The following is a 27,849-nucleotide window of genomic DNA, read 5'->3' as shown; positions in this document are numbered from 1 at the left end:
CAAGGTGGGGTGGATCGCAAGGGTCAAGAGATCAAGACCATACTGGCCAACATGGTGAAACCCTGTCTCTACTGAAAATACAAAAGTTTGCTAGGTGTGGTGGCGTGTGCCTGTAATCCTAGCTACTTGTGAGGCTGAGGCAGGAGAATTGCCTGAATCTGAGAGGTGCAGGTTGCAATGAACCGAGATCATGCCATTGCACTCCAGCCTGGTGACAGAGCCAGGAAAAAATAAAAAAAGATTCCAAGGCCCTGACTCCAGAAATTAAGACCCATTATGTGTGGGTGGGCCACAGGAATACCACTCCCCTCTCCCCACCCAGCGCCACTGCTTCAGGGTGATTCTGCTGCTGAATTAGGTTTTGGAGCCACTTCCACGGGGGAAGGGTAAACTAAACTGGAGAATGCAAAAACCTTTTCTAAGAGTTGATTTTGCAGGATGGATCCTGAGCTCCTTCAGGTGTTTGCTAACATTTTATTTATTTATTGTGTTTGAGAATGGAGTCTCCCTCTGTCACCTATGATGGAGTGCAATGGCACTATCTTGGCTCACTGCCTGCTACCTCCACCTCCTGGGTTCAAGCGATTCTCCTGCCTCAGCCTCTGATTACAGGCATGCACCACCATTCCCGGCAAATTTTTGTATTTTTAGTAGAGCCGGGGTTTCGTCATGTTGGCCAGGCTGGTTTCCAACTCCTGACCTCAGGTGATCCAACCTCCTCGGCCTCCCAATGTGTTGGAATTACAGGCGTGAGCAACCGAGACTGGCCTTTGCTCGCATTTTAAAATTTCAACTTTCCTCTTCCTTAACTGATCTCCTCCCCCTCCCCTCAAGACCGGGTCTCACTCTGTCGCCCCAGCTGCAGTATGCTGGCGTGAACATAGCTGCCTGCAGACTCGACCTCCTGGGCTCAATCCTCCGGCTTCGGGCTCCCAAAGTACTGGGATTATGGCATGTGCCACTACGCCCGGCGTCAAACGCTTCTCTTCATTTATTTTATTTTGTATTCTTCAGGACAGGGTCTTTACTCTGTCGCCCAGCCTGGAGTGCAGTGGCACAATTTACCGCTCACCGTAGCCTCGACTTCCCGGGCTCAGGTGATCCTCTCGCTTCAGCCCCGCCAGTATCTGGGATCACAGGCGTGGGTTTCACCATGTTGCCCAGGGTAGTGTCGATCTTCCGGGCTCAAGTGATCCGCCTACCTCGGCCTCGCAAAGTGCTCGGATTACAGGCGTGAGCTACCGCGCTCGGCCATAAACGCTTATCTTCTAACGCACCATTTCATTTACTTGCTATATTCATTATCTGAATCTTCTCATATTAGAATGTAAGCAGAACAAAGACAGTGATTTTTCTTTTTACTGGCGATCCTCAGAGCCAAGAACAGTCTGAGACATAGCGCGCTATGTTTTTTAATGAGTGAAACATCAACGAGTGGATGAAACGTTATTAATATGGCCAATAGGCAGCAGTAAGGAGGCTGTGTAGAATAAACCCGGAAACCCAATGTTGGCAGTTTGCTTAAAAACAAAAAAGGAGGCATTTGGAGGGGGCACAGGTTTGAACAAAATACTGGGAGGAACAAGGCTAGTCTTTTGTTTTCAAGTTTCCTTCCGCTGTTACTCCCATGCTTCCGGGCACATCACTAGCTCAATACCTGCCGGAAATCTGTCACCTGGTGGCTGTATCCACCCTTGCAACCACCCACTCGGGGGCTCCAAACCTTGCCGCTGAGAAAACTAGGAAAACTGATCTCTGCTAAGGGCCCCCGTCGGCGGGTCTGCGCGCGAGGCGCAAGCATGCGCAGTAGCTAGAATCCGCAGCGTGCGCGGGAAGCTGGGCCGCGTCCGCTTATGATTGGCTGCCGCAGCGTACTCCCACCCACCGAAACACAGCGGTGGATGCTGATTGGGTGTGGTCGCCGAGGCCGGACGCCGCTCGGGGGACCAGGGAGGGGAGGCGGGAAACAGCTTAGTGGGTGCGGGGTCGCGCGGTTCCTTCAGCCAGGCAGTGAGGAGGTTCCGACATGGCGGTGCAGCCGAAGGAGACGCTGCAGCTGGAGAGCGCGGCCGAGGTCGGCTTCGTGCGCTTCTTTCAAGGCATGCCGGAGAAGCCGACCACTACGGTGCGCCTTTTCGACCGGGGCGACTTCTATACGGTGCACGGCGAGGACGCGCTGCTGGCGGCCCGGGAAGTGTTCAAGACCCAGGGGGTGATCAAGTACATGGGGCCGGCAGGTGAGGGCGGGGACGGCGAGTGCTGGGGAGGGACCCGGGGCAAGTGGCGCGACTCCATTCCCGCATCGGAAAGTGGGCGGCTAACAGCCTCTGGCATGGGGGCGGGACGTTGGTGCCCCGGCGCTCGTGGGGATTCCGCCTTCCCCAGCCTCTGCCTGAGCTCGGAGGGACGCCCCCTCAGCCCTGAACCCCGTGCCTCTCCAGCTGCCTCGGATTTGAACTTGAGATCACGGAGTGCTTACGTCGTGCCAGGCGTTTTTAATGCACTGTTGGAGTTCATTTTCAAGCCGTCGCATACCCCACCTTAGTCGTGTAGCGCTCATTACATACATGGCCAGTGTCTCGTATTACAAACGGCAGCCGGGAGTGATACTTAAAATGGAGGAGGGTTTGGGAGACCCTTTTATGCCACCCACGTAATTCTGCCCCCACGACACTCCCATTTATGCCGCTGGTCCAGCTAAGAGGCTGGTAATGGAGCGCTGTTGAGGGGCAGTATAATGAAGTGGTCAGGACCAGCGGACCCGAGCTGGGCTTCTTGGGATTAAGTCGCTGCCCCTCGCTCATTAACGTGTGACCTTGGGCTAGTCATGGACGCAATCTGCTTCAGCTCAGCATTCAGTGTCCTGTATCACCCGGCCCCATCTATCCAGCGTCATCTCTCCCTGGAAAGTTACAAATGTCTCACTCTATGTGGGCCAAATGTTCTGGATAGGCCTAGTTGACCTCTTTTCTCCCTGTTTTCTTTGAGCTTTCTTGCAGCTAAGTAGTTAAGCTAATGAAAAGAGCATCCTAGGAGGAGTAGAGTTGTGGGTTCTAGTCCTGACTAGAGGACTAGTGCAAATGCGATGCTCGTGATGAAAAATGTTTCATTCGTTAGATAGAAACGTGTCAGGCAGGGTTATGGACACTAGATGAAAAACAAATACCTCTACTTTCATAGAGATCACTATCGCAGAGCAAGGCAGAAATAATTACAATTCAAGTTGGAGGCTTATGGAGGTAAGGTCTGAAGAAGTTGCAAGAGGCGCCAAGGAAGGATCGCCAAAGACTGGAGACTTCGGAAAGGGCATTATGAGACGCCAAAGTCCATGTTGAGTCTTGAGGGACTAGGAGTTTGCTAGGGAGAGGGATTGAAAAGAGGTAGACTGGTGTAAAAAAGGAATGTAGGAGACTGGCCCAGGTGGGTGGGGTTAGATAACAAAAGACTTTTCAGGCTGTGTTGAGCTGTTGGAATTTTATGCTGTAGGCAATGAAAAGTCTGAAGATTTTTAAGTAAGCATCCAGCGGTGTGTTGGATCATTTTAGCTGTAGTGTAGAGGCTGGCTTAGAAGAGGGAAAGAGTAGAGGTGTAAGGCCAGTTAAGACAAGCCAGCAGGCTGGGCGCCGTGGCTTAGGCCTGTAATCCCAGCACTTGGTGGGAGGCCAAGGTGGGTAGATCACGAGGTCAGGAGTTCAAGAAGAGCCTGGCCAAGATCGTGAAACCCCGTCCTTACTAAAAATGCAAAAATTATCTGGGCGTGGTAGCAGGAACCTGTAATCCTAGCTACTCAGGAGGCTGAGGCAGAGAACTGCTTGAACACAGGAGGCAGAGGTTGCAGTGAGTGGAGATCCCACCACTGCACTCCAGGCTGGCAACAGAGAGAGACTCCGTCTCAAAAAAAAAAAAAAAAGACAAGCCAGCAATAGTTACAAGTTGCTTAATTATGATGGTGTAAGTTGCTTTCTTTTTTTTTTTTTTTTTTGAGACGGAGTTTCGCTCTTGTTACCCAGGCTGGAGTGCAATGGCACGATCTCGGCTCACCGCAACCTCCGCCTCCTGGGTTCAGGCAATTCTCCTGCCTCAGCCTCCTGAGTAGCTGGGATTACAGGCACGCGCCACCATGCCCAGCTAATTTTTTGTATTTTTAGTAGAGACAGGGTTTCACCATGTTGACCAGGATGGTCTCGATCTCTTGACCTCGTGATCCACCCGCCTCTGCCTCCCAAAGTGCTGGGATTACAGGCTTGAGCCACCGCGCCCGGCCAAGTTGCTTTCTAATTTAAAGTTGTATGAATTAAGCTACTCAAGGCTAGTACACATGGCTTTCTTATTTTTGTATTCAGTTTAGAATAGTCTTAATATTTCAAGTGATGTGTTTATTTGTTTTTTTATTTTTTTTTTTTGAGACGGAGTCTCACCCTGTCGTCTCTCAGGTTGGAGTGCAATGGTGCTATCTCGGCTCACTCTGCCTCCTGGGTTCAAGCAATTCTCCTGCCTCAGCCTCCTGAGTAGCTGGGATTACAGGTGCACTCTACCATGCCCAGCTAGTTTTTTGTATCTTTGGTAGAGACAGGTTTCACCATATTGACCAGGCTGGTCTCGAATTTCTGACTTTGTGATCCGCCCATCTCGACCTCCCAAAGTGCTGGGATTACAGGTGTGAGCCACCACCTCCGGCCTAAAGTGTTGTAAAAAGTTCTAAGCTAGCCGGGCGCTGTGGCTCACGCCTGTAATCCCAGCACTTTGGGAGGCCAAGGCGGGTGGATCACGAGGTCAAGAGATCGAGACCATCCTGGTCAACGTGGTGAAACCCCGTCTCTACTAAAAATACAAAAAATTAGCTGGGCATGGTGGCGCGTGCCTGTAATCCCAGCTACTCAGGAGGCTGAGGCAGGAGAATTGCCTGAACCCAGGAGGTGGAGGTTGCGGTGAGCTGAGATCGTGCCATTGCACTCCAGCCTGGGCAACAAGAGCGAAACTCTGTCTCAAAAAAAAAAAAAACCAAAAAATTCTAAGCTACTGTATATTTGTGTAATTTGTATCGCTGATTTTTCTAGGTACCTGTTAATAGCTTTTTTTTTTTTAACTTTTTGGTTTTTTTTTTTTATTTTTTTTATTAAGAGATGGGGTCTCACTGTTTTAGGTAGGGCATTCTTGAATCCTGGCCTCAAGTAATCCTCGTGTTTTTGTCTCCCAAAGCGCTAGGATTACAGGTGTGAGCCACCAGCACCAGCCTAATAGTTCGAATACTTTTATTTTTAAATTTAATTTAGATAGTGAAAGGAATAATGGATACTAAGTATTATATCTGTTTATTGGGAAGGAAATTTATGTGAATATCCAGGAATCTTTTATATTGGTGCATAGATTTTTATTTTATTTTATTTTATTTTTGGAGACACAGGCTCTCACTCTCTCCCAGGTTGGAATGTAGTGATGTGATCTTGTCTCACTGCTGCCTCTGCCTCCTCGGCTCAACTGGTCCTCCTGTCTCAGCCTTTGAGTAGCTGGGACTACAGGTGTGCACCACTATGCCTGGCTGATTATTGTATTTTTTGTAGAGACTGGATTTTGCCATATTGCCCATGCTGGTCTTGAACTCCTGAGTTGAAGTGATCCACCTGCCTGGGCTTCCCAGAGTGCTGGGATTACAGGCATGAGCCAGCAAGCCCAGCTGGAGCACATATATATATATATAAATTTAAATAGAGATGGGGTTTCAGCATGTTGGCCAGGATGGTCTTGATCCCCTGACCTTGTGATCCACCCACCTCAGCCTCCCGAAGTGTTGAGATTACAGGCGTGAGCCACCGCACCTGGCCTTTTTTTTTTTTTTTAAATAGTGGAGCATAGATTTTTAAAAACATAGTGCTTCCTTTGTTATCCTTGAAGATTGAAATGTGTGTGTTTACCAGGGACATTTCTAAGAAAATGACAGCTTAGACAGTCACCTCATCTTATTCATGTTGAAAGTTTTTATTTATTTATTTTTATTTTTTATTTTTTTTTTTTGAGATGGAGTCCCACTCTGTCCCCCAGGCTGGAGTGCAGTGGCGCGATCTCGGCTCACTGCAACCCCTGCCTCCCAAGCTCAAGCCATTGTCCTGCGTCAGCCTCCTGAGTAGCTGGGATTACAGGCATGCGCCACCACACCCGGCTAATTTTTTTTTTTAATTTAATTTTATTATTTTTTTAAGACGGGGTTTCACCATGTTGGTCAGGCTGGTCTTGAACTCCCGACCTCAGGTGATCCACTCACCTTGGCCTCCAAAGGGCTTGTATTACAGGCATGAGCCACCACGCCCGGCCTAATTTTTATATTTTTAGTAGAGATGGTGTTTCACCATGTTGGTCAGGATGGTCTCGAACTCCTGACCCTGTGATCCACCCGCCTCGGCCTCCCAAAGTGCTGGGATTACAGGTGTGAGCCATCATATTGGCCCTCATGTTGAAAGTTTTTAAAGATGAGTTAAACTTGTCAAAGAAGTTAGTAAGGAAATGTTAGTTATTCCCAAGGATTTATTTTTTTTAAAGACATTTATTTGGCGTCATGATCAGACTATTAATATTTAGCAATCAACAGCATGGGTGCAAAAAACAAAAAATCTACATTAAAACGCTTTGTTGGAATGCTTTACACTTTCCACAGAACAGAAAGTAAAATGACCTGTTATGCAGTCACAAATATAGTCCTAGAGTTTTTTGTCCTTACACATAAGTATTTGTCTAAAACATGTCTTTGTAGCAGCTAGGTCCTGCCACCACTGTGCTTGGCTAAGTTCACAAATCTGTTGTAAGCTGTAGCTTTGCTGTCACTTCTCTGGCTCTCCTCTCCTGCTAAACTTTGTTTCCTAATTAAAATCTTCTGCCACTGCCATAGCTACCTTGGTTTCGTGGCTTGGCAGAGTATTGGCCTACACCACCATAGGGGCCAGAGCTTCTGCCTCCAAAGTTTCCTCCCTTTATGGGTCCAAAATTTGAAGACTGATTGTTGTAACTGCCAAAATCATTGTAGCTTCCACAACCTCCAGAATTGCTTCCATCATTACCAAATCCATTATAGTCATCCCATTGCTACCATATCCACCACCTCCATGGCTGCCACCAAAGCTACCACGACCACTGAAGCTTCCTCCACGACAAAAGTTGTTATTTTCACTGAAACCATCTCCACGACCACCACCAAAGTTTCCTGAACAACTTTGGCTGCTTTGGCTGAATGAAGCTCTAGCCATCTCTCTCTCTCTTATTTTTGTTTTTATTTTTTTGGAGACAGTCTTGCTCTGTCGCCCAGGCTGGAGTGCAGTGTCATGATCTTAGCTTGTTGCAAACTCCGCTTCTGGGTTCAAACGATTCTCCTGCCTTCCAAATAGCTGTGACTATAGGCGTGTGTCACCATGCCCAGCTAATTTTTGTATTTTTAGTAGAGATGGGTTTTCACCATGTTAGCCAGGTTGGTCTCGAACTCCTGACTTCAGACGGTTCGCCCACCTCAGCCTCCCAAAGCCTGGGATTACAGGCATGAGCCACTGTGCCTGGCCATCATTAGCAATCTTTGCTTTGACAGGACTTTCCTAACTTCACAATTGCAGCCATTCATGGTATGATATTTTTTCTTTTTCGTTTTTCTTTTTTTTTTTGAGACGGAGTTTTGCTCTGTTGTCAGGCTAGAGTGCAGTGGCTCAATCTCGCCTTACTGTAACCTCCGCCTCCCAGGTTCAAGTGATTCCCCTGCCTCAGCCTCCCGAGTAGCTGGGACTACAGGCATGCGCCACCATGCACAGCAAATATGTATATTTTTTTGTATTTTTAGTAGAGATGGGGTTTCACCATGATGGCCAGGCTGGTCTATAACTCCAGACCTCTGGTGATTCACCCGCCTCGGCCTCCCAAAGTGCTGGGATTATAGGTGTGAGCCACTGTGCCTGGCCTTCAGTGTATCTTCTTTTATGTCACCAACAAATATCTTTTTCACAGTTAAATGGGCACCTGGTCTTTGACGATCTTCTCTTGAGACAGCTCTCTTTGGTTCTACAACTCTTCCATCCAGCTTGCGTGGCATTGCATTCATGGCTGCATCTACTTCCTCCAGAGTGGCATAGGTGACAAACCCCAAACCCCGGGAGTGTTTGGTATTTGGATCTCTGTTTACCACACAGTCTGTGAGTGTTCCCCATTGCTCAGAATGACTCTTCAGGCCCTTATTGTTTCTTTCAAAGCTCAATGCTGCAATGAAGAGCTTCCTCAGCTGTTCAGGCTCTTGAGGAGACTCTGACTTAGATATTGGCAGGGAGAAGAGAGACTTTAATGATGCTCCCTTGGCAGCATCCACAGGCAAAAAGTGGATCTATTTTTTACGTTACAGCCTTATGCCAAGGGCACATTTTAAGTAAAGATTGTCCTAATATTTATCTGCTTTTTATGATGTTATAAATCGTTTGGTGATTTGTTACTAGAAATTGACCAAAGTAAAAAAGAGAGGGTCTCAAAACCAAAAAATGTACGATGGTTCCCAAAAGCTGATGAACTTTTTTAAATTTTTTTTAAATTCTTTTTAAAGACGGGGTTTCACCATGTTGGTCAGGCTGGTCTTGAACTCCCGACCTCAGGTGATCCACCCGCCTTGGCCTCCAAAGTGCTTAGATTACAGGTGTGAGCCACCACACTCGGCCATTTTTTTTTTTTTTTTTTAATGAACTGTTTAAGGTGAATGTAACCAAGGATTTTTAATAATAAATGTTGATGTAAGGTTGCCAATACTTCTTAGAAGGAATTTTTCTTTTCTTTTTATTTATTTTTTAGAGATGGAGCCTTGCTCTGTTGCCCAAGCTGGAGTGCAGTGGAGCCATCTTGGCTCACTGCAACCTCTGCCTCAACCTTCTGAGTAGCTGGGATTATAGATGCACGTCGCCACCGCAGCTAATTTTTTATATTTTAGTAGAGACAGGGTTTCACCATGTTGCCCAGACTGGTCTTGAACTCCTGAGTTCAGGTAACTCACCTGCCTCGACCTCCCAAAGTGCTAGGATTACAGGCTTGAGCCACCATGCCTGGCTGGAATTTTTCTTTTAAATATTATGCCATGTGGGTGAAGGGTTAACAAAACTTTCCTTTGCTGCCCTATTCCCCTGGAAACCTGATAAGGCAGTATTGCTTATACAAATGACTCCAAATTGAACTATATATACCTGATGAGGATCCCCTGGTTTGAACTCTCTAAATGTAGTATCTTTAATAATGGATATGGGCTGGGCGCTGTGGCTCACGCCTGTAATCCCTGCACTTTGGGAGGCCAAGGCAGGCAGGTCACGAGGTCAGGAGATCAAGACCATTCTGGCCAACATGGTAAAACCCCGTCTCTACTAAAAATACAAGTATTAAGCTGGGCGCGGTGGCTCAAACCTGTAATCCCAGCACTTTGGGAGGCTGAGGTGGGTGGATCATGAGGTCAAGAGATCGAGACCATCCTGGTCAACATGGTGAAACCCTGTCTCTACTAAAAATACAAAACATTAGCTGGGCATGGTGGTGCATGCCTGTAATCCTAGCTACTCAGGAGGTTGAGGCAGGAGAATTGCCTGAACCCAGGAGGCGGAGGTTGCGGTGAGCCGAGATCGCTCCATTGCACTCCAGCCTGGGTAACAAGAGTGAAACTCTGTCTCAAAAAAAAAAAAAAATACAAGTATTAGCTGGGCGTGGTGGTGTGTGCCTAATCCCAGCTACTTGGAAGGCTGAAGTAGGAGAATCGCTTGAACCAGGGAGTCAGAGGTTGCAGTGAGCCGAGATTGCACCACTGCACTCCAGCCTGGCAACAGAGTGAGTTTCTGTCTCTAATAATAATAATAATAAATAAATAAATAATGGGTATGTTCCCTGTGGGTCCTTGGAAACTGTGCCTATGGCATGGTGCAGAAGGTACTGGCTCCTAGGAGCATGTGCCTTCTAAGCTAAGGTAGCCGCCACTTGACACCACAAATGTGAATTCTGCTCCTTGTGCCTGAGCTGTCCTGGGCAGAAGGGCTCTGTGGATGCTAACTGGACAGTGGCTGTATGCTAAGAGGAATGTGTGATGCTGCCCAACTGGCAAGTTATTTCTGAGTAGACTGATGGCCACGTGTATGGTGATCATCTGAGTCTGAATGCTTAATGGAACCTAGTGGTCATTGAGTGTACTTACTAGTTTTTTTTGTTTTGTTTTGTTTTTTGTTTTTTTTGAGATGGAGTCTCTCTCTGTTGCCAGGCTGGAGTGCAACCGGCTCACTGCAGCCTCTGCCTCCTGGGTTCAATTCTCGCGCCTCCCAAGTAGCTGGGACTACAGGCACGTGCCACCACATTCAGCTAATTTTTGAATTTTTAGTAGAGATGGGGTTTCACCATGTTGGCGAGGATGGTCTCGATCTCTTGACCTCGTGATCCACCTGCCTCAGCGTCCCAAAGTGCTAGAATTACAGGCATGAGCCATCGCACCCAGCTTGCACTTACTAGTTTTTTGTTGTTAAAATAACCATTTTGGCTGGGTGAGGTGGCTCACGCCCAGGACTTTGGGAGGCCGAGGTGGGAGAGTTGCTTAAGCCCAGGAGATCAAGGCTGTAGTGAGTGGTGATGCATTCCAGCCTGGGTGACAGAGTGAAACCCTGTCTCAAAAAAAAAAAAAAAAAATGTGAAATTATGGTTATATTATATATAGATAGTTTTATTGAATTTCCTTACCTGGTAAATGAAAATGTTGGCAATCCTGAGTTGGTACCCAACTTTTGGTTTTTGTTTGTGAAGTATTGCTGGCTGACTGGTTTGTGAAATGAAGTGCCTGAAAACCATTCTTTTTTTTTGAGACGGAGTTTGGCTCTTGTTGCCCAGGCTGGAGTACAATGGTGCGATCTTGGCCCACCGCAACCTCCGCCTCCTGGGTTTAAGCAATTCTCCTGCCTCAGCCTTCTGTGTAGCCACCACGCCCAGCTAATTTTGTATTTTTAGTAGAGACGGGGTTTCTCCACGTTGATCAGGCTGGTGTCAAACTCCTGACCTCAGGGCATTCGCCTGCCTCAGCCCCCCAAAGTGCTGGGAATACAGGTGTGAGCCACTGCACCTGGCCTGGAAACCATTCTTATTCTGGATTTGAATCTTAACATAGGCTCAGATTATAAAATTGTAGTGTTAGCAAGAGCATAGTGAAGTAATATTGTATACTACTGGAAGAGGTACTGATTTTCTAGACAGCAATTTGATAGTATATTCATAAAAATCTCTGTAAATATATAAAGAATTGCTACAATTAAACGTAAAGAAAGTACCAGCAAAAGAAGATATTTAAATGTTCAATAAATGTATTAAAATTAAAAGGGCGTTAACTTTGTCAGTCATCAGGGAAATGCAAATTAAAACTACAGTGTGATACCACTGCTTTACCACTAGCATCACTAAAATGCAAAAATGATGGAAAATGCCAAGAGTTGGCAGGATGTGGAACACCTGCAGCACCCATACTTAGTTGGTGGGAGTATAAATCAGTACAACCACCTTGGCAAACTTTTGGGCAGTATCTATTAAACTTGAACACACAGCTTTCTGTACTACCATAATGGTGCACATGAATGTCCTGGCTGCATCAGCAATGCTGAAAAGACTGCTTCAGAGTCATTTACCAGTCTCTAATTGATGATGAAGCATGGTTACATTGGTGAATTTGAAATCACTGATGATCACAAGGCTGTGAACCTCTTTGGCAGTATAACAAGTATGGAGTGATCAGCCCCAGATTTGATGTGCAACTCAAAGATCTAGAAAAATGGCAGAACAGTCTGATCCCATCCAGCCAGCTTTTAAAAATAATGTTTTTTTTTTTTTTTTTTTTTTTTGTGGGGGACGGAGTTTCGCTCTTGTTGCCCAGGCTGGAGTGCAATGGTGCGATCTCGGCTCACCGCAACCTCCGCCTCCTGGGTTCAGGCAATTCTCCTGCCTCAGCCTCCTGAGTAGCTCGGATTACAGGCACACGCCACCATGCCCAGCTAATTTTTTGTATTTTTAGTAGAGACGGGGTTTCACCATGTTGACCAGGATGGTCTCGATCTCTTGACCTCGTGATCCACCCGCCTCGGCCTCCCAAAGTGCTGGGATTACAGGCTTGAGCCACCGCGCCCGGCCTAAAAATAATGTCTTTATTTTCATAATTTTTTTTTTTTTTTGGCAGAAATGAAGTGTTGCCATGTTGCCCAGGCTGATCTTAAACTCCTGGGCTCAAAGACCCTCCTGCCTCAGCCTCCCAAAGTGATGAGATTATAGGTGTAAGCCACTGCACCCAGTTTGGTTTCATAGTACTGACAACCTCAGCTGGCATCATAGAGCAGGAAGAAGCAAAGATGAAAACACATAGAATGGGAAAATCCTGGGATTATTTTTTTTCTTGAGATGGAGTTTTGCTCTTGTTGCCCAGCCTGGAGTGCAATGGCACGATCTCTGCTAACTGCACCTCTGCTTCCCAGGTTCAAGTGATTCTCCTGCCTCAGCCTCCTGAGTAGCTGGTATTATAGGCACCCACCACCATACCCAGCTAGTTTTTGTACTTTTAGCAGAGACTGGGTTTCACCGTGTTGGCCAGGTTGGTCTTGAACTCCTGATCTCTGGTGTTCTGCCCGCCTCCCAAAGTGCTGGAGTTACAGGCATGAGCCACCACACCTGGGACAATCCTGGGATTCTTTTTCTAGGGATATGATACATACTAAACGGGAGACCTTGTCTCAAAAAAAAAAAAAAAAGAAAAGAAAAATTGAACATACACATATCCCATGACCCAGTGGTTTTTTAAAAGTTTCATTTCTCTGTTTAACTTTTGAAAAGAATACTCAAGTGCATTTCCCTCTTCTTTTTTTTTTTTTTTGAGACGGAGTTTCACTCATGTTACCCAGGCTGGAGTGCAATGGCGCGATCTCGGCTCACCGCAACCTCCGCCTCCTGGGTTCAGGCAATTCTCCTGCCTCAGCCTCCTGAGTAGCTGGGATTACAGGCACGCGTCACCATGCCCAGCTAATTTTTTGTATTTTTAGTAGAGGCGGGGTTTCACCATGTTGACCAGGATGGTCTCGATCTCTTGACCTCATGATCCACCCGCCTCGGCCTCCCAAAGTGCTGGGATTACAGGCTTGAGCCACCGCGCCCGGCCCCCTCTTCTTTTTAAAACATTGGTTCTCGCTTTATCAGCAAAGCTGTACTACAGTGGCATGATATCATAGCTCACTGCAGCCTTGAAACCCTGGGCTCAAGCCATCCTCCTGCCCTGAGTCTCCTGAGTAGCTGGGACTATAGGCATGCATCACCACACCCAGCTGACCCAGCAGTTCTCTTTAGCAGTGGAATACTTTGGACTATACGCGCAGCAGAAATGTGTACATAGATGTTCCCCAAAAGACATACAGAAGATTATACATAGGCCTAAGTTGGAAACTATCCAAATGCCAACCAGCAGTAGAATGCATAAATAAATTGCAGTTTATTCAAAGAATATACTATAGCAATGATCATGAACAACATTGTATACAGAAAACATAAGTCCCAGTGGCTCCAGTCATGGCTGAAAGGGGCCAACATAGAGCTCGGGCCATGGCTTCAGAAGGTGCAAGCCCCAAGCCTTGGCAGCTTCCAGGTGGTGTTGAGCCTGCTGGGATGCAGAACACCAAGTCCCTAGGCTGCACACAGCATGGGGATCCTGGGCTGGCCCATGAAACTGCTTTTTCCTCCTAGGCCTCTGGGCCTGTGATGAAAGGGGAAGCCATACAGACTTCTGACATGCCCTGGAGACATTTTTCCCATTGTCTTGGGAATTAACATAGGATTCCTCATTATTTATACAAATTTCTGCAGCTAACTTGAATTTCTCCTTATAAAATGGATTTTTTTTTTTTTTTGCATGTTTTAAAATGTTTGTTGTTGTTTGAAATGGAGTTTCGCTCTTGTTGCCCAGGGTGGAATGCACTGGCGCGGTCTAGACTAACTGCAACCTCCACCTCCCGGGCTCTAATAACTCTCCTACCTCAGCATCAGTAGCTGGGATTATAGTCACCCACCACTACACCCAGCTAATTTTTGTATTTTCAGTAAAGACAGGGTTTCACCATGTTGGTCAGGCTGGTCTCGAACTCCTGACCAAGTAATCTACCCACCTCGGCTTCCCAAAGTGCTAGGATTACAGGTGTGAGCCACCGCACCCGGTAGAATTTTCTTTTCTATCACATTGTCTGGCTGCAAATTTTCCGAACTTTTATTCTCTGTTTCATTTTTAAAACTGAATGCCTTTAACAAAACCCAAGTTACAGCACCCTTTAGCAGCACGGAAGTCAGTAATTAAGGTTTGGGAACCTCTGTCTAGGTTTCAAAGGGTGTGTTGAAATGCCTACACGTCCAGGCCGAAGTTTGCTGCAGGGGTGGGGAACTCATTGAGTATCTCTGCTAGGGCAATGTAGAAGGGAAATGTGGGGTCAGATCCCCCACACAGAGTTCCTACTGGGGCACTGCCTAGTGGAGCTATGAAAAGAGGGCTATTCTCCAGACCCCAGAATGGTAGATCTACCAACAGCTTGCACCATGTGCCTGGAAAAGCTGCAGACACTTAACGCCATCTCATGAAAGCAGCCAGGAGGGGTGCTGTACTCTGCAAAGCCACAGGGGCAGAGCCGTCCAAGGCAGTGGTAGCCTACCTCTTGAATCAGCGTGACTTGGATGTGAGACAGAGTCATAGCAGGTAATTTTGGAGCTTTAATATTTGACTGCCATGCTGGATTTTGGACTTGCATGGGGCCTGTAGCCCCTTTGTTTTGGCCCGTTTTTCCCATTTGGAATGGCTAGATTTACCCAATGCCTGTACCCCATTGTATCTGGGAAGTAACTAACTTGCTTTTGATTTGACAGGCCCATAGGTGGAAGGGACTTGTTTTGTCTTGGATGAGACTTTGGACTGTGGAATTTTGAGTTAATGCTGAAATGAGTTAAGACTTTAGGGAACTGTTGGGAAGACATGATTGGTTTTGAAATGTGAGGACATTAGATTTGGGAGGGGCTGGGGTGAAATGAGATGGTTTGGCTATGACTCCACCCAAATCTCATCTTAAATTCCCATGTGTTGTGGGAGGGACTCAGTGGGAGATAAATTGAATAATGGGGATGGGTCTTTCCCGTGCTGTTGTACTGATGGTGAGCAAGTCTCACAAGATCTGATGTTTTAAACATGGAAGTCTTCCTGCACAAGCTGTTTCTCTTTTAAAAAAATTTTTTTTATTTCTATTTTTTGGAGACAGGGTTTCTCCATGTTGGTCAGGCTGGTCTCAAACTCCTGACCTCAGGTGATCTGCCTGCCTTGGCCTCCCAAAGTGTTGGGATTACAGGCGTGAGCCACAGCGCCTGGCCTACAAGTTGTTTCTCTTTGCCTGCTGCCATTCATGTAAGATGTGACTTGTTCCTCTTTGCCTTCTGCTGTGATTGTGAGTCCTCCCCAGCCATGTGGAACTATAAGTCCAGTAAACCTGTTTTTCTTCCCAGTCTTGGGTATGTCTTTATCAGCAGTGTGAAATCCAACTAATACAGGACCTGAATACTTAATACCTCAAATCTATAACATATATTTTATTTTATTTTTAAGGAGCAAAGAATCTACAGAGTGTTGTGCTTAGTAAAATGAATTTTGAATCTTTTGTAAAAGATCTTCTTCTGGTTCGTCAGTATAGAGTTGAAGTTTATAAAAATAGAGCTGGAAATAAGGCATCCAAGGAGAATGATTGGTATTTGGCATTTAAGGTAATTATCTTCCTTTTAAATTTGCTTTTATTTTTACAAGTAGAAAAATAAAAATGTGAATAATTTAATTGTTTTAATATTTTAAGTAGATTGTGATAGTAGAATGGTTTGAGACACTTAAATAGCAATTAGCATGTGGTTTTTAAAAAGTTACAGTTGGCTGGGTGCAGTGGCTCATGCTTTTAATCCCAGCATTTTGAGAAGCTGAGGCAAGTGGATTGCCTGAGCCCGGGAGTTCAAGACCAGTCTGGCCAATGTGGGTGAAACCCCATATCTACTAAAGATAAAAAAAAATTAGCTGGGGATATTGGCACATACTTGTGGTCCCAGCTAATCAAGAGGCTGAGATGGGAGAATTGCTCGAGTCCAGGAGGTTGAGGTTGCAGCGATCAACCTCCCAAAGTTACAGTTTAACTTTGGGAGGCCAAAGCAGGAGAATTGCTTGAGCACAGGAGTTTGAGATCACCCTGGGCAACGGAGGGAGATCACAGCTCCATAGAGAGGTAGATTAGACAGATAATTTTTTTATGTGTTTTTTTTCCTTTTTGCTTCTTTCCTCTTCTTCTCTTTTCCTTTTTTTTTTTCCCCGCTCCTCCGAGACAGAGTCTTACCCTTTTACCTTGGCTGGAATGCAGTGGTGCGATCTCAGCTCACTGCAACCTTTCAAGTGTTTCTCATGCCTCAGCCACTCTAATAGCTGGGATTATAAGTGGTGTGCCAACATGTCCAGATAATTTTTGTATTTTGTGTAGAGAAGAGGTTTTGCCATGTTGACCAGGCTGGTCTTGAACTCCTGGGCTCAAGAGATCTGCCCACCTGGGCCTCCCAAAGTGCTGGGATTATAGGTGTGAGCCACTGTGCCTGGCTGGTTTTTGGTTTCTTTTTTTTGGGTGGGGGGAGTTATAGCTAGATTAAATAGATGAATAGATTAGATACATAGAGGCTGGGTACAGTGGCTCATGCCCGTAATCCCAGCACTTTGGGATGCCAAGGCAGGTAGATCACCTGAGGTCAGGAATTCGAGATCAACCTGGCTAACATAGTGAAACTCCGTTCCTACCAAAAATATAAAAATTAACTGGGCAGGGTGGCAGGCGCCTGTTAATCCCAGCTACTTGGGAGGCTGAGGGCAGGAGAATCACTTGAACCCAGCAGGCAGAGGTTGCAGTGAGCCAGGATTGCACCACTGCACTCCAGCCTGGGCAACAGAGCAAGATGTCTTAAAAAAAAAAAAAAAAAGAAAAAAAATTAGCAAGATAAGGTAGTTACATTTTAATACTGTTTGGAAATTCAATAGATCCTTAATATAACGTAAATTTGGGTATACTGATCTTTGTCATTGTTCCTAAAATATAACTAGATAATAATGTGGACATAAAGTTGAATTCTATCATTAAACAAGGATTTGATTTTACTATTTTTGAAATATGTCAAACACATTTACATTATTCCAAATACTTCATGTATAGACATTTGTTATACATTTATATCTTTGTATATACCTTTCTCTTCCATTAGATTGTGAATTTATGTAAGTCTGGAGCACATTAATGATGATTGTACTCCTTGGTGTGCCTAGGAAGGCACGCTGATATGCATGCTTCTAGCGTTTCTAAGGACATGATCGTGCTATTGATTTTTGTTTATTTAATGACTCTCTTCTATAACTTCCTTACTAGTCTGTAAGGTCATGTTTTTGTTTTTTTCACACACACAATACCTGCACTAAGTAAATTCTCAAGAAACACTGGAACAAATCAGTCTTTTTTTTGAGACAGAATTTCACTCTTGTTGCTCAGGCTGGAGTGCAATGGTGCGATCTCAGTTCACTGCAACCTTTGCTTCCCAGGTTCAAGTGATTCTCCTGTTTCAGCTTCCTGAGTAGCTGGGATTACAGGCATGCACCACCACGCCTGGCTAATTTTGTATTTTTAGTAGAGATGAGGTTTCTCGATGTTAGTCAGGCTGGTCTCAAACTCCCGACCTCAGGTGATCTGCCTGCCTTGGCCTCCCCAAGTGCTGGGATTATAGCAGTGAGCCACTGCACTCGGCCATAAATCAGTCTTTAAAATATTGGGGAGGTGAGTTTATTATTATTATTATTAATTTTATTATTTTTTCTAAAGATGGGGTTTCATCACGATGGCCAGCCTGGTCTTGAACTTCTGACCTCAGGTGATCCACCCACCTCGGCCTCTCAAAGTGCTAGGATTACAGGCATGAGCCACCACGCTAGGCTATTATTATTATTATTTTGAGACAGGGTCTTATTCTGTTGCCCAGGCTGGAAGGCAGTGGCGTGATCTCGGCTCACTGCAACCTCCACCTGCTGGCGTCAAGCGAAGTCTCCTGCCTCAGCCTCATGAGTAGCAGGTGTGAGCCACTGAGCCCGACCTGAGTTTATTCTTGAAAGGGAACAAATGTGGTAATGAGGACAATGCTCCATTCTTGTAGTTAGATTTCATTTCTTTTCTGCTTTGTGCATGATAGGTGGTCTTGCAAATTCTCCAGCCTTCTCCTATATCTATTTCTTTCTCTTTTTTTTCTATTTCTCATGAACAGTACAATTAGAAGGTGATTTTTTTTTTTTTTTTTTTATTTTTTTGAGACAGAGTTTCACTCTTGTTACCCAGGCTGGAGTGCAATGGCGCGATCTCGGCTCACAGCAACCTCCACCTCCCAGGTTCAGGCAATTCTCCTGCCTCAGCCTCCCGAGTAGCTGGGATTACAGGCATGCACCACCATGCCCAGCTAATGTTTTGTATTTTTAGTAGAGATGGGGTTTCACCATGTTGACCAGGATGGTCTCGATCTCTTGACCTCGTGATCCATCCGCCTCTGCCTCCCAAAGTGCTGGGATTACAGGCTTGAGCCACTGCGCCCGGCAATTAGAAGGTTTTTAATAATGTCTTTCTCTTTTTATTTATTTTATTTCATTTTATTTTTTGAAATGAAGTTTCGCTGTTGTCATCCAGGCTGGAGTGCAATAGCGTGATGATAGGCATGAGCCACTGCACCTGGCCATAGGCAGGTTTTTTTTTTTTTTTTTTTTTTTTTTTTTAAATAAGAAATGGCCAGGTGCAGTGGCTCACGCCTGTAATCCCAGCACTTTGAGAAGCCGAGGTGGGCGGATCACGAGGTCAAGAGATAGAGACCATCCTGGCCAATGTGGTGAAACCCCGTCTCTACTAAAAATACAAAAAAATTAGCTGGGCATGGTGGCGTATGCCTGTAATTCCAGCTACTCAGGAGGCTGAGGCAGGAGAATTGCTTGAACCCAGGAGGTGGAGGCTGCAGTGAGCTAAGATCGTGCCATTGCACTCCAGCCTGGCACCTGGTGACAGAACGAGACTCTGTCTGTCTCAAAAAAAGAAAAAAGAAATCATTTTATTGGCTAGGCGTGGTGGCTCACACTTGTATTCCAGCACTTTGGGAAGCTGAGGCGGGCGGATCACGAGGTCAGGAGTTCGAGTCCTGCCTGACCAACAGGATGAAATCCCGTCTTTATTAAAAATATAAAAATTATCTGGGCGTTGTGGTGGGTGCCTATAATCCCAGCTACTCAGAATGCTGAGGCAGGAGCATTGCTTGAACCCTTGAGCGGAGGTTGCAGTAAGCAGAGATCATGCCACTGCATTCTAGCCTGGGTGACAGAGTGAGACTTGTCTCAAAAAAAAAAAAGAAAACATTTTATTAATAAGATTCATTGAAGTTGGATAATTCTTGTTTGCTAGTAAAAATTTAAAGTATGTTCAAGAGTTTATTAAATTTTTAAAATTTCATTTTTACTTAGGCTTCTCCTGGCAATCTGTCTCAGTTTGAAGACATTCTCTTTGGTAACAATGATACGTCAGCTTCCATTGGTGTTGTGGGTGTTAAAATGTCCACAGTTGATGGCCAGAGACAGGTTGGAGTTGGCTATGTGGATTCCATACAGAGGAAGCTAGGACTGTGTGAATTCCCTGATAATGATCAGTTCTCCAATCTTGAGGCTCTCCTGATCCAGATTGGACCAAAGGAATGTGTTTTACCTGCTGGAGAGACTGCTGGAGACATGGGGAAACTGAGGCAGGTAAGTGAATCAAGTCTAGTGATACAGGAGATTCCAGGCCTAGGAAAGGCTCTGTAATTAACATGATACCTTTTTATTTAAGGTAAAATAATTAAAAACTCATTTTTTTGTGTCTAATTAAAATGTTTTATTTTGAGGAATATCTTGATGTTTATCTGTGACAGACACTTTGTATATTTAATTGGACATTGGAACAAGCTGTTTCTTGTGTAAGACTTATTCTACCTCAGATCTTTTTTTCCCTTTTCCTTTCTGTCTTTTGTTCCAAAAGTAATTATTACAGTAACTGTAATTATCAATTTATCAAATAAGATGTAGTTCTTTGGCATTTTTTTATAGTTCGAGTGGAACTTTAGTATTTTAGTATTTAGTATTTTAGTATTTATTTTAGCCAAATTCTGATTGTATCATTTGTATAGGTATGTGGTTTATTATTTAGATTTTTGTATTTTGAGACAGAGTTTCACTCTTATTGCCCACGCTGGAGTGCAATGGAGTCTTGGCTCACTGCAACGTCTACCCAACCAGTTCAAATGATTCTCCTGCCTCAGCCTCCTGAGTAGCTGGGATTACAGTTGTGTGCCACTGTGCCTGACTAATTTTGTATTTTCAGTAGAGATAGAGTTTTACCATGTCGGTCAGGCTGATCTTGAAATCCTGACCTCAGGTGATCCGTCCACCTTGACCTTCCAAAGTACTGGGGTTGCAGGTGTGAGCCACCGCACCCAGCCTATTTAGGTATTTCTTAAGGTATATATCTCCCAAGGATTCTTACTTTTTGTGGTCCTCAAGTACCATAAGCACTGCTGGAGATAACACATGTATTATGGACATTTTTAGGGTAGATAGTATCTAAGCAACTTTCCACAAGTAATATTCTGTTAAGGGTTGTTACTATTGGGGATGGATGTGGTGACTCACCCCTGCAACCCCAGCACTTTGGGAAGCCAAGGCAGGTGGATCACCTGAGGTCAGGGGGCGGATCATCTGAGGTCAGGGATTCGAGACCAGCATATCCAATGTGGTGAAACCCTGTCTCTACTAAAAATACAAAAAAAAAAAAAAAATTATTCAGGCATGGTGGCTTGCACCTGTAATCCCAGCTACTTGAGAAGTTGAGGCAGGAGAATTACTTGAACTCGGCAGGCAGAGGTAGCAGTGAGTCGAAATTGTGCCTTTTTTTCCATTTCTCATGAACAGTACAATTAGAAAGTTTTTAATAATGTTGTTCTCTTTTTATTTATTTTATTTCATTTTTTGAGATGGCGTTTCACTGTTGTCATCTGGGCTGGAGTGCAATGGCGCGATTGTAGGCGTGAACTACTGCACCTGGCCACAAGCAGTGGCACAGGTAGCAGTGAGCCAAAACTGTGCCACTGCACTACATCCTGGGCAACAGTGAGACTCCATCTCAAAAAAAAAGAAAAAAAAATAGTTTCTCTTGGGACTGTTTTTTGAAAGCTTTATGTGAATGTAATTTTATATTTTGATGAAAATATAGTTTATGGATGTAAAGGGTGTGTCAGGGCTGGGTGAGGTGGCTTATGCCTATTAATCCCAGCACTTTGGGAGGCTGAGGCAGGTGGATCATGAGGTGAGGAGTTTGAGACCAGCCTGGCCAAGAAGGTGAAACCCCATCTCTATTAAAAATACAAAAATTAGCCGGGCATGTTATTGGGCGCCTATAGTTCTAGCTACTTGGGAGGCTGAGGCAGGAGAATTGCTTGAACCCAGTAGGTGGAGGTTGCAGTGAGCTAAGATTGCGCCACTGCACTCTAGCCTGGGTGACAGAGCAAGTCTAAATCTCAAAAGAAAAGAAAAAAAAAAAGAAGTGTGTCAGTGCATAATATTACCAATGTCATGCACATTGTATAAACATTTAATGTAGGTTAATAATCTGTTAAGCTGTTATTACTTTATAGTTCTCAATGTTATAATTTTTCTTACTGCTTTTCTCATAATAATGAAATGATTCCTTTTAAAACAGATTATTCAAAGAGGAGGAATTCTGATCACAGAAAAAAAAAAAGCTGACTTTTCCACAAAAGACATTTATCAGGACCTCAACCGATTGTTGAAAGGCAAAAAGGGAGAACAGATGAATAGTGCTGTATTGCCAGAAATGGAGAATCAGGTATATGGATTATAAATGTGAATTATATATAATGTAAATATATAATAATAAATAATATGTAAATTATAATGACTTTTTAGAAGGGTACTTCTGTCATATTTATCTCAAAACCTAAACTGTGTATCAGTAAGCTTATTATAATTGTTTTTTTGGGAGACAGAGTCTCACTCTCTCACCCAGGCTGAAGTACAGTGGTGCAGTCTCAACTCACTGCAACTTCCACCTCCTGGATTCAAGCAATTCTTGTGCCTCACCCTCCCAAGTAGTTGGGATTACAGGCACCTGCCATTGTGCCTGGCTTATTTTTGTAGAGGTAGGGTTTCTTTCTTTCTTTCCTTATTTTTTTAAAATAACGAGTATAAGCAAATAGGTGGGGTTTCATCATGTTGGTCAGGCTGGTCTTGAACTCCTGACCTCAGGTGATCCGCCTGCCTCGGCCTCCCAAAATGCAGGGATACAGATGTGAGCCACCGTGCTGGACCAATATTAAGCTTACTTTATCCATGATGAAGCTTGTGAAAAACTCAAGAAAATGGCTGGACAAATTTAGACATAACCTTAAATGTAATATTTACACTGTACGTATTTCTAGAGTGTGGAAGAGTTTTAATTGTTGCACAAGAAAGAGCCTGATTACTGGTACTTAAGTAGGTGAGAGGTGAGATAGCACCTACTTAAAAAGACCTGTTTCTTGTATCAGCTTTATTTGTGTTGGGGGGGGATCTTTAATAAATTACTTCACCTTTCTGAAAGATGATTTCCTTATCTGTTAAATGAGCCTAAGACGTCTGCCTTAAAGGATTGTTAATGGAGATTAGTAGATAATAATGGTGAAAATATATACAACACATAGTAATTGTGTCAAATGTTATATCTAAACAATTTGGATCAAAAATTGTCATGTATGTTTAGTGATACAAATGTGACTATGAATACATTGTAACTTTTATGGAATTTTCAGTAGTTGAAGTTTATCTTAATGGTCAAATCTGAGAGCTTAGTGTCATTTGAGAGATGTGTTTTTGTGGTAAAATAATGGGGAGATGACTGCATATTTATGGATCAGTAATAAATCAAATGAAAAATTCTATTTTCAAAAATTTATGCCAGGCACTGTGGCTCACGCCTGTAATCCCAGCACTTTGGGAGGCTGAGACAGGTGGATCATGAGGTCAAGAGTTCAAGACCAGCCTGGTCAAGATGCTGAAACCCCATCTCTACTAAAAATACAAAAAAAAAAAAAAATTTTTTTTTAAATTTATTTGGCTGTGGTGGCATGTACTTGTAATCCCAGCTACTCTGGAGGCTAAGGCAGGAGAATTGCTTGAACCCAGGTGGCAGAGGTTGCAGTGAGCTGAGATTGCACCACTGCACTGCAGCCTGGGCAACAGCAACGCTCCATCTCAAATCAAAAACAAAACGAAAAAATTTATACAAGACAGGTTTTATAACTGCTTATAATTTTCAAAGTAGATTTCCAACTAGAGTGAACTGAGACTGTTATAACCATCATTTTTAAGTCGCTTTATCAAGTAAATCATTTGATCCTTATAAGCTAATTTACCTGTTTATATTTTACTTTGTGAGACAATCAAAAACCAATATGTGTGAGCATCCCACATAAGAGAAACTTATCCCTCTATTGCTGAAAAGATGAGGAAGCTTATAGAAAAGCTACTAGAAAGTTTGTATTTTTGCTCTTGGGTGATATAGCAGGAAGTTCTTGTGACAGCCTTATACTACCAAGGCAAGCGCAGGCAGATTATTATGTTACCAAACAGGAAAAACAGTTAAATTTACAATGAATCAGTAGCAAGTAGATTTTAATAACTAGAATTTGTCACTGAGCTGTCAGTTTGATGTCTTGACTTTTTTTTTTTTTTTTTGAGACGGATTTTCTCTCTGTGGCCAAGGCTGGAGTGCAGTGGTACCATCTCGGCTCACTGCAACCTGTGCCTCCTGGGTTCAGGCAGTTCTCTTGCATCAGCCTCCTGAGTAGCTGGGATTACAGGTACCTACCACCACACCCAGCTAATTTTTATATTTTTAGTAAAGACTGGCATTCACCATGTCGGCCAAGCTAGTCTCAAACTCTTGACCTTAAGTGATCTGCCCGCCTTGACCTCTCAAAGTGGTGATTACAGGCATGAGCCACCGAGCCCGACTAATTTTTGTTATAATAATCACATAGTAAGAATGTAAATTATAATTTGAATTTACTTTAAATATATACATGGGAAAGTGCATGTGCCATAAACATATAGGATTTTTTTTTTTTTTTTTTTTTTTTGAGACAGTCTAACTCTAATTCCTGGGCTGGAGTGCAGTGGTCTGATCTCAGCTCACTGCATCCTCCATCTCCTGGGTTCAAGCAATTCTCCATCCTCAGCCTTCCAAGTATCTGGGATCACAGGCAGTTGTCACCATGCCCAGCTAATTTTTGTATGTTTTGTGGAGATGGGGTTTTGCCATCTTACACAGGCTGGTCATGATCTCCTGAGCTCAAAGCAATCTGCCTGCCTCTGCCTCCCAAAGTGCTGGGATTATAAGTGTGAACTACCATACCCAGGCGAGAATTTTCATAAACCGAACGTATGTAACCAGCATGCATGAATCAGAATATTAATAGGACCCTAGGAGTCCTTCTCATGCTTCCTCACAGTCATTACCCTCATCAGGGGTAACCCTGGTTCTGACCTGTGATGATGTAGGTTAGTTTTACCTGTTTTTATAGTTTATGTGGATGAATTTATATAGTTTCTTGTGTCTAGTTTCCTTCATTCAGTATTTATAAGACATATCCATATATTTGAGTGTAGTTGTGGATTTTCATGTTTATGTTTTATAGCACAAACATGTCAGAATTTATCCATTTTACTTCCCTTCTCCCCACCCCTACTCTTTTCCCCATTTTACTTTTTTTTGTTTTTTGAGATGGAGTCTTAGAGTCTCACTGTATCACACAGGGTGGAGTGCTGTGATGAGGTCTCAGCTCACTGCAACCTCTGCCGCTGGGTTCAGGTGCACACCACCATGCCTGGTTAATTTTTGTATTTTTAGTAGAGAAGGGGTTTTGCTATGTTGGCCAGGCTGGTCTCAAACTCCTGACCTCAGGTGATCCATCTGCCTCGGCCCCCCCAAAGTGCTGGAATTACAGGTGTGAGCAACTCTGCCTGGTCTGCATTTTAATTTTGATGGACATTTGGATAATTTTCATTTTTGGCTGTTATAAATACTGCTGTGATTATAGTTAATTTGGCTGGTTCTTTTTTTTTTTTTTTTTGGCCTTTTTTCTCTTTTTTGAGACGGAGTTTTGCAGTTGTTTCCCAGGCTGGAGTGCAATGGCACGATCTTGGCTCACTGCCCCCTCTGCCTCCTCAGTTCATGCGATTCTCCTGTCTCAGCCTCCCCAGTAGCTGGGACTACAGGCATGTGCCACCATCCCGACTAATTTTTGTATTTTTATTTCACAGTTCTGGAGGCTGGGAAGTTCAAAATTAAGACACTGTCTGTTTTCTGGTGAGGGCCCACTTCATCATAGATAATCATTTTCTCACTCTAATGTCACAAGGTGGAAATGGCCTAATTTTTGTATTTTTAATAGAGATGGGATTTTACTATGTTGGCTAGGCTGGGCTCGAACTCCTAGCCTCAAGTCATCTTCCCACCTTGGCCTCCCAAAGTGCTGGGATTACAGGCATGAGCCACAGCGCCCAGCCCCCATTTTACTTTTGATGGACATTTGGGTAATTTTCTTTTTTGGCTATTATAAATAATGCTGAAATTACAGCTAACTTTCACTTTGTAAAAACCATTTTCAAATCTCAAGAGATTAACCTTTGGTTTTCTTGGTTTGGATTGGGAAGGAACACGAAGGAAAAAGATAAAGAGTTCAAAATGTGTTTTCATTTTACATTTGTATTTTAAAATCTTTAGAACTGGTCCTAGTGGTATAGAAATCTTTCATTTTAAATTCTTAATTTTAGGTTGCAGTTTCATCATTGTCTGCAGTAATCAAGTTTTTAGAACTATTATCAGATGATTCCAATTTTGGACAGTTTGAACTGACTACTTTCGACTTCAGCCAGTACATGAAATTGGATATTGCAGCGGTCAGAGCCCTTAACCTTTTCCAGGTAAAAATAAAAAATAAAAAAAATACATGGGTTAAAAATGTTGAATGGTTAAAAAATGTTTTCATTGATGTATACTGAAAATCTTATTAAGGAGCTAAAATATTTTTTAATATTACTATACTTGGATTAGATAAGTATCTTCAAATGGCTGTATTTTCTCTTCTCTCCCCTTCCCACCCTCCACTTTACCTTTTTTTTTTTTTGAGACAGTCTCGCTCTGTTGCCAGGTTGGAGTACAGTGGCGCAATCTCAGCTAACTGCAATCTCCACCTCCCGGGTTTAAGCGATTATCCTGCCTCAGCCTCCCCAGTAGCTGGGACTATAGGTGTGCGCCACCACGCCCAGCTAATTTTTGTAATTTTAGTAGAGACAGGGTTTAACCATGTTGGCCAGGATGGTCTCGATCTTTTGACCTTGTGATTCGCCCACCTCAGCCTCCGAAAGTGTTGGGATTATAGGAGTGAGCCACCTTGCCCAGCCTTCTTTTTTTTTTTTTAAGACCAAGTCTCACTTGTCCCCTAGTCTGGAGTGCAGAGACACAATCTTGGCCCACTGCAGCCTCCACTTCCCTAGTAGTTTGGATTACAGTTGCCTGCCACCATGCCTGGCTAATTTTTTTTAAATTAATTATTTATTTTTTGCTGTTATTTTTTGAGATGGAGTCTCACTCTGTTGCCCAGGCTGGATGCTGTGGCGCAATCTCAACTCACTGCAACCTCCGACTCCCTAGTTCAAGTGATTCTCTTGCCTCAGCCTCTGGAGTAGCCGGGATTACAGGCACAAGCTACCATGCCCAGCTAACTTCTGTATTTTTAGTAGAGTTGGGGTTTTACCATGTTGGCCAGGATGGCCTCAATCTCCTGACCTCGTGATCCACCTGCTTCAACCTCACAAAGTGCTAAGATTGTAGGAATGAGCCACTGCATCCAGCTACTTGGCTAATTTTTATATTTTTAGTAGGGACGGGCTTCACCATGTTGGCCAGGCTGGTCTCAAACTTCTGATCTCAGGTGATCCTCCCACCTCAGCCTCCCAAGGTGCTGGGATTATAGGCTTGAGCCATCACCCCCGTCCTACTTAGTACTTCTTTAGAGACTGGGCTTTGCTCTATCACCCAGGGTGGAGTGAAGTGGCAAGATCATTGCTCACTGCAATATTGAACTCCTGGGCCCAAGCGATCCTCCTGTTTAAACCTGGTGAATATCTGGGTCTACAGGCACAAGTTACCATGCTTGCCTAATTTAAAAATTTTTTCAGAGTTACAGTTTCACAGTGTCGCCCAGGCTGTTCATTCACTCCTGGCCTCAAGTGATTATTCTGCCTCAGCCTCTAGAGTAGTAGCTGGGATTACAGGGGTGAACCACTATGTTCTGCTGTTTTTTTTTTTTCAAGACTTTTCTTTTTGAGACGACGTCTCACTCTGTCTCCCAGGCTGGAATGCAGTGGCACAATCTCGGCTCACTGCAACCTCCGCCTCCCGGGTTCCAGCCATTCTCCTGCCTCAGCCTCCTGAGTAGCTGGGACTATAGGCATGTGCCTCTACACCCAGCTGATTTTTGTATTTTTAGTAGAGACAGGGTTTCACTGTATTGGCCAGGCTGCTCTTGAACTCCTGACCTTGTAATCCGATCGTAATCCACCCACTTCAGCCTCCCTAAGTGCTGAGATTACAGATGTGAGCCATGGCGCCTGGCCTGCCTTTTTTTTTTTTTTTTTTTTTTTTTTTT

At 44.1% G+C, this 27,849-nt stretch overlaps 1 protein-coding gene across 2 annotated transcripts in view; it reads left to right on the top strand.

Annotated features, from left to right (window-relative positions):
* The first annotated feature begins 1,903 nt into the window (after positions 1–1,903).
* MSH2 (mutS homolog 2) overlaps positions 1,904–27,849 on the top strand; it is an 88,948-nt gene continuing 63,002 nt past the window's right edge. The window contains exons 1-5 of one of the 2 annotated variants that reach the window (XM_032292184.1): positions 1,904–2,237; positions 15,626–15,780; positions 19,574–19,852; positions 21,840–21,986; positions 25,973–26,122. In XM_032292184.1, coding sequence (XP_032148075.1) covers positions 2,027–2,237; positions 15,626–15,780; positions 19,574–19,852; positions 21,840–21,986; positions 25,973–26,122 — 942 coding nt within the window. In that variant the 5' untranslated portion in view covers positions 1,904–2,026. The remainder of the gene's footprint in view (positions 2,238–15,625; positions 15,781–19,573; positions 19,853–21,839; positions 21,987–25,972; positions 26,123–27,849) is intronic. The other variant, XM_032292185.1, reaches the window with a different exon arrangement.

The sequence above is a fragment of the Sapajus apella genome, unplaced genomic scaffold (assembly GCF_009761245.1).
Source record: "Sapajus apella isolate SASKATOON/1434 unplaced genomic scaffold, GSC_monkey_1.0 scaffold26, whole genome shotgun sequence".
Classification (NCBI taxonomy): Eukaryota; Metazoa; Chordata; class Mammalia; order Primates; family Cebidae; genus Sapajus; species Sapajus apella.
Note: the sequence above shows the minus strand (reverse complement) of the source record. Positions and strands in the feature narration are given on the sequence as shown.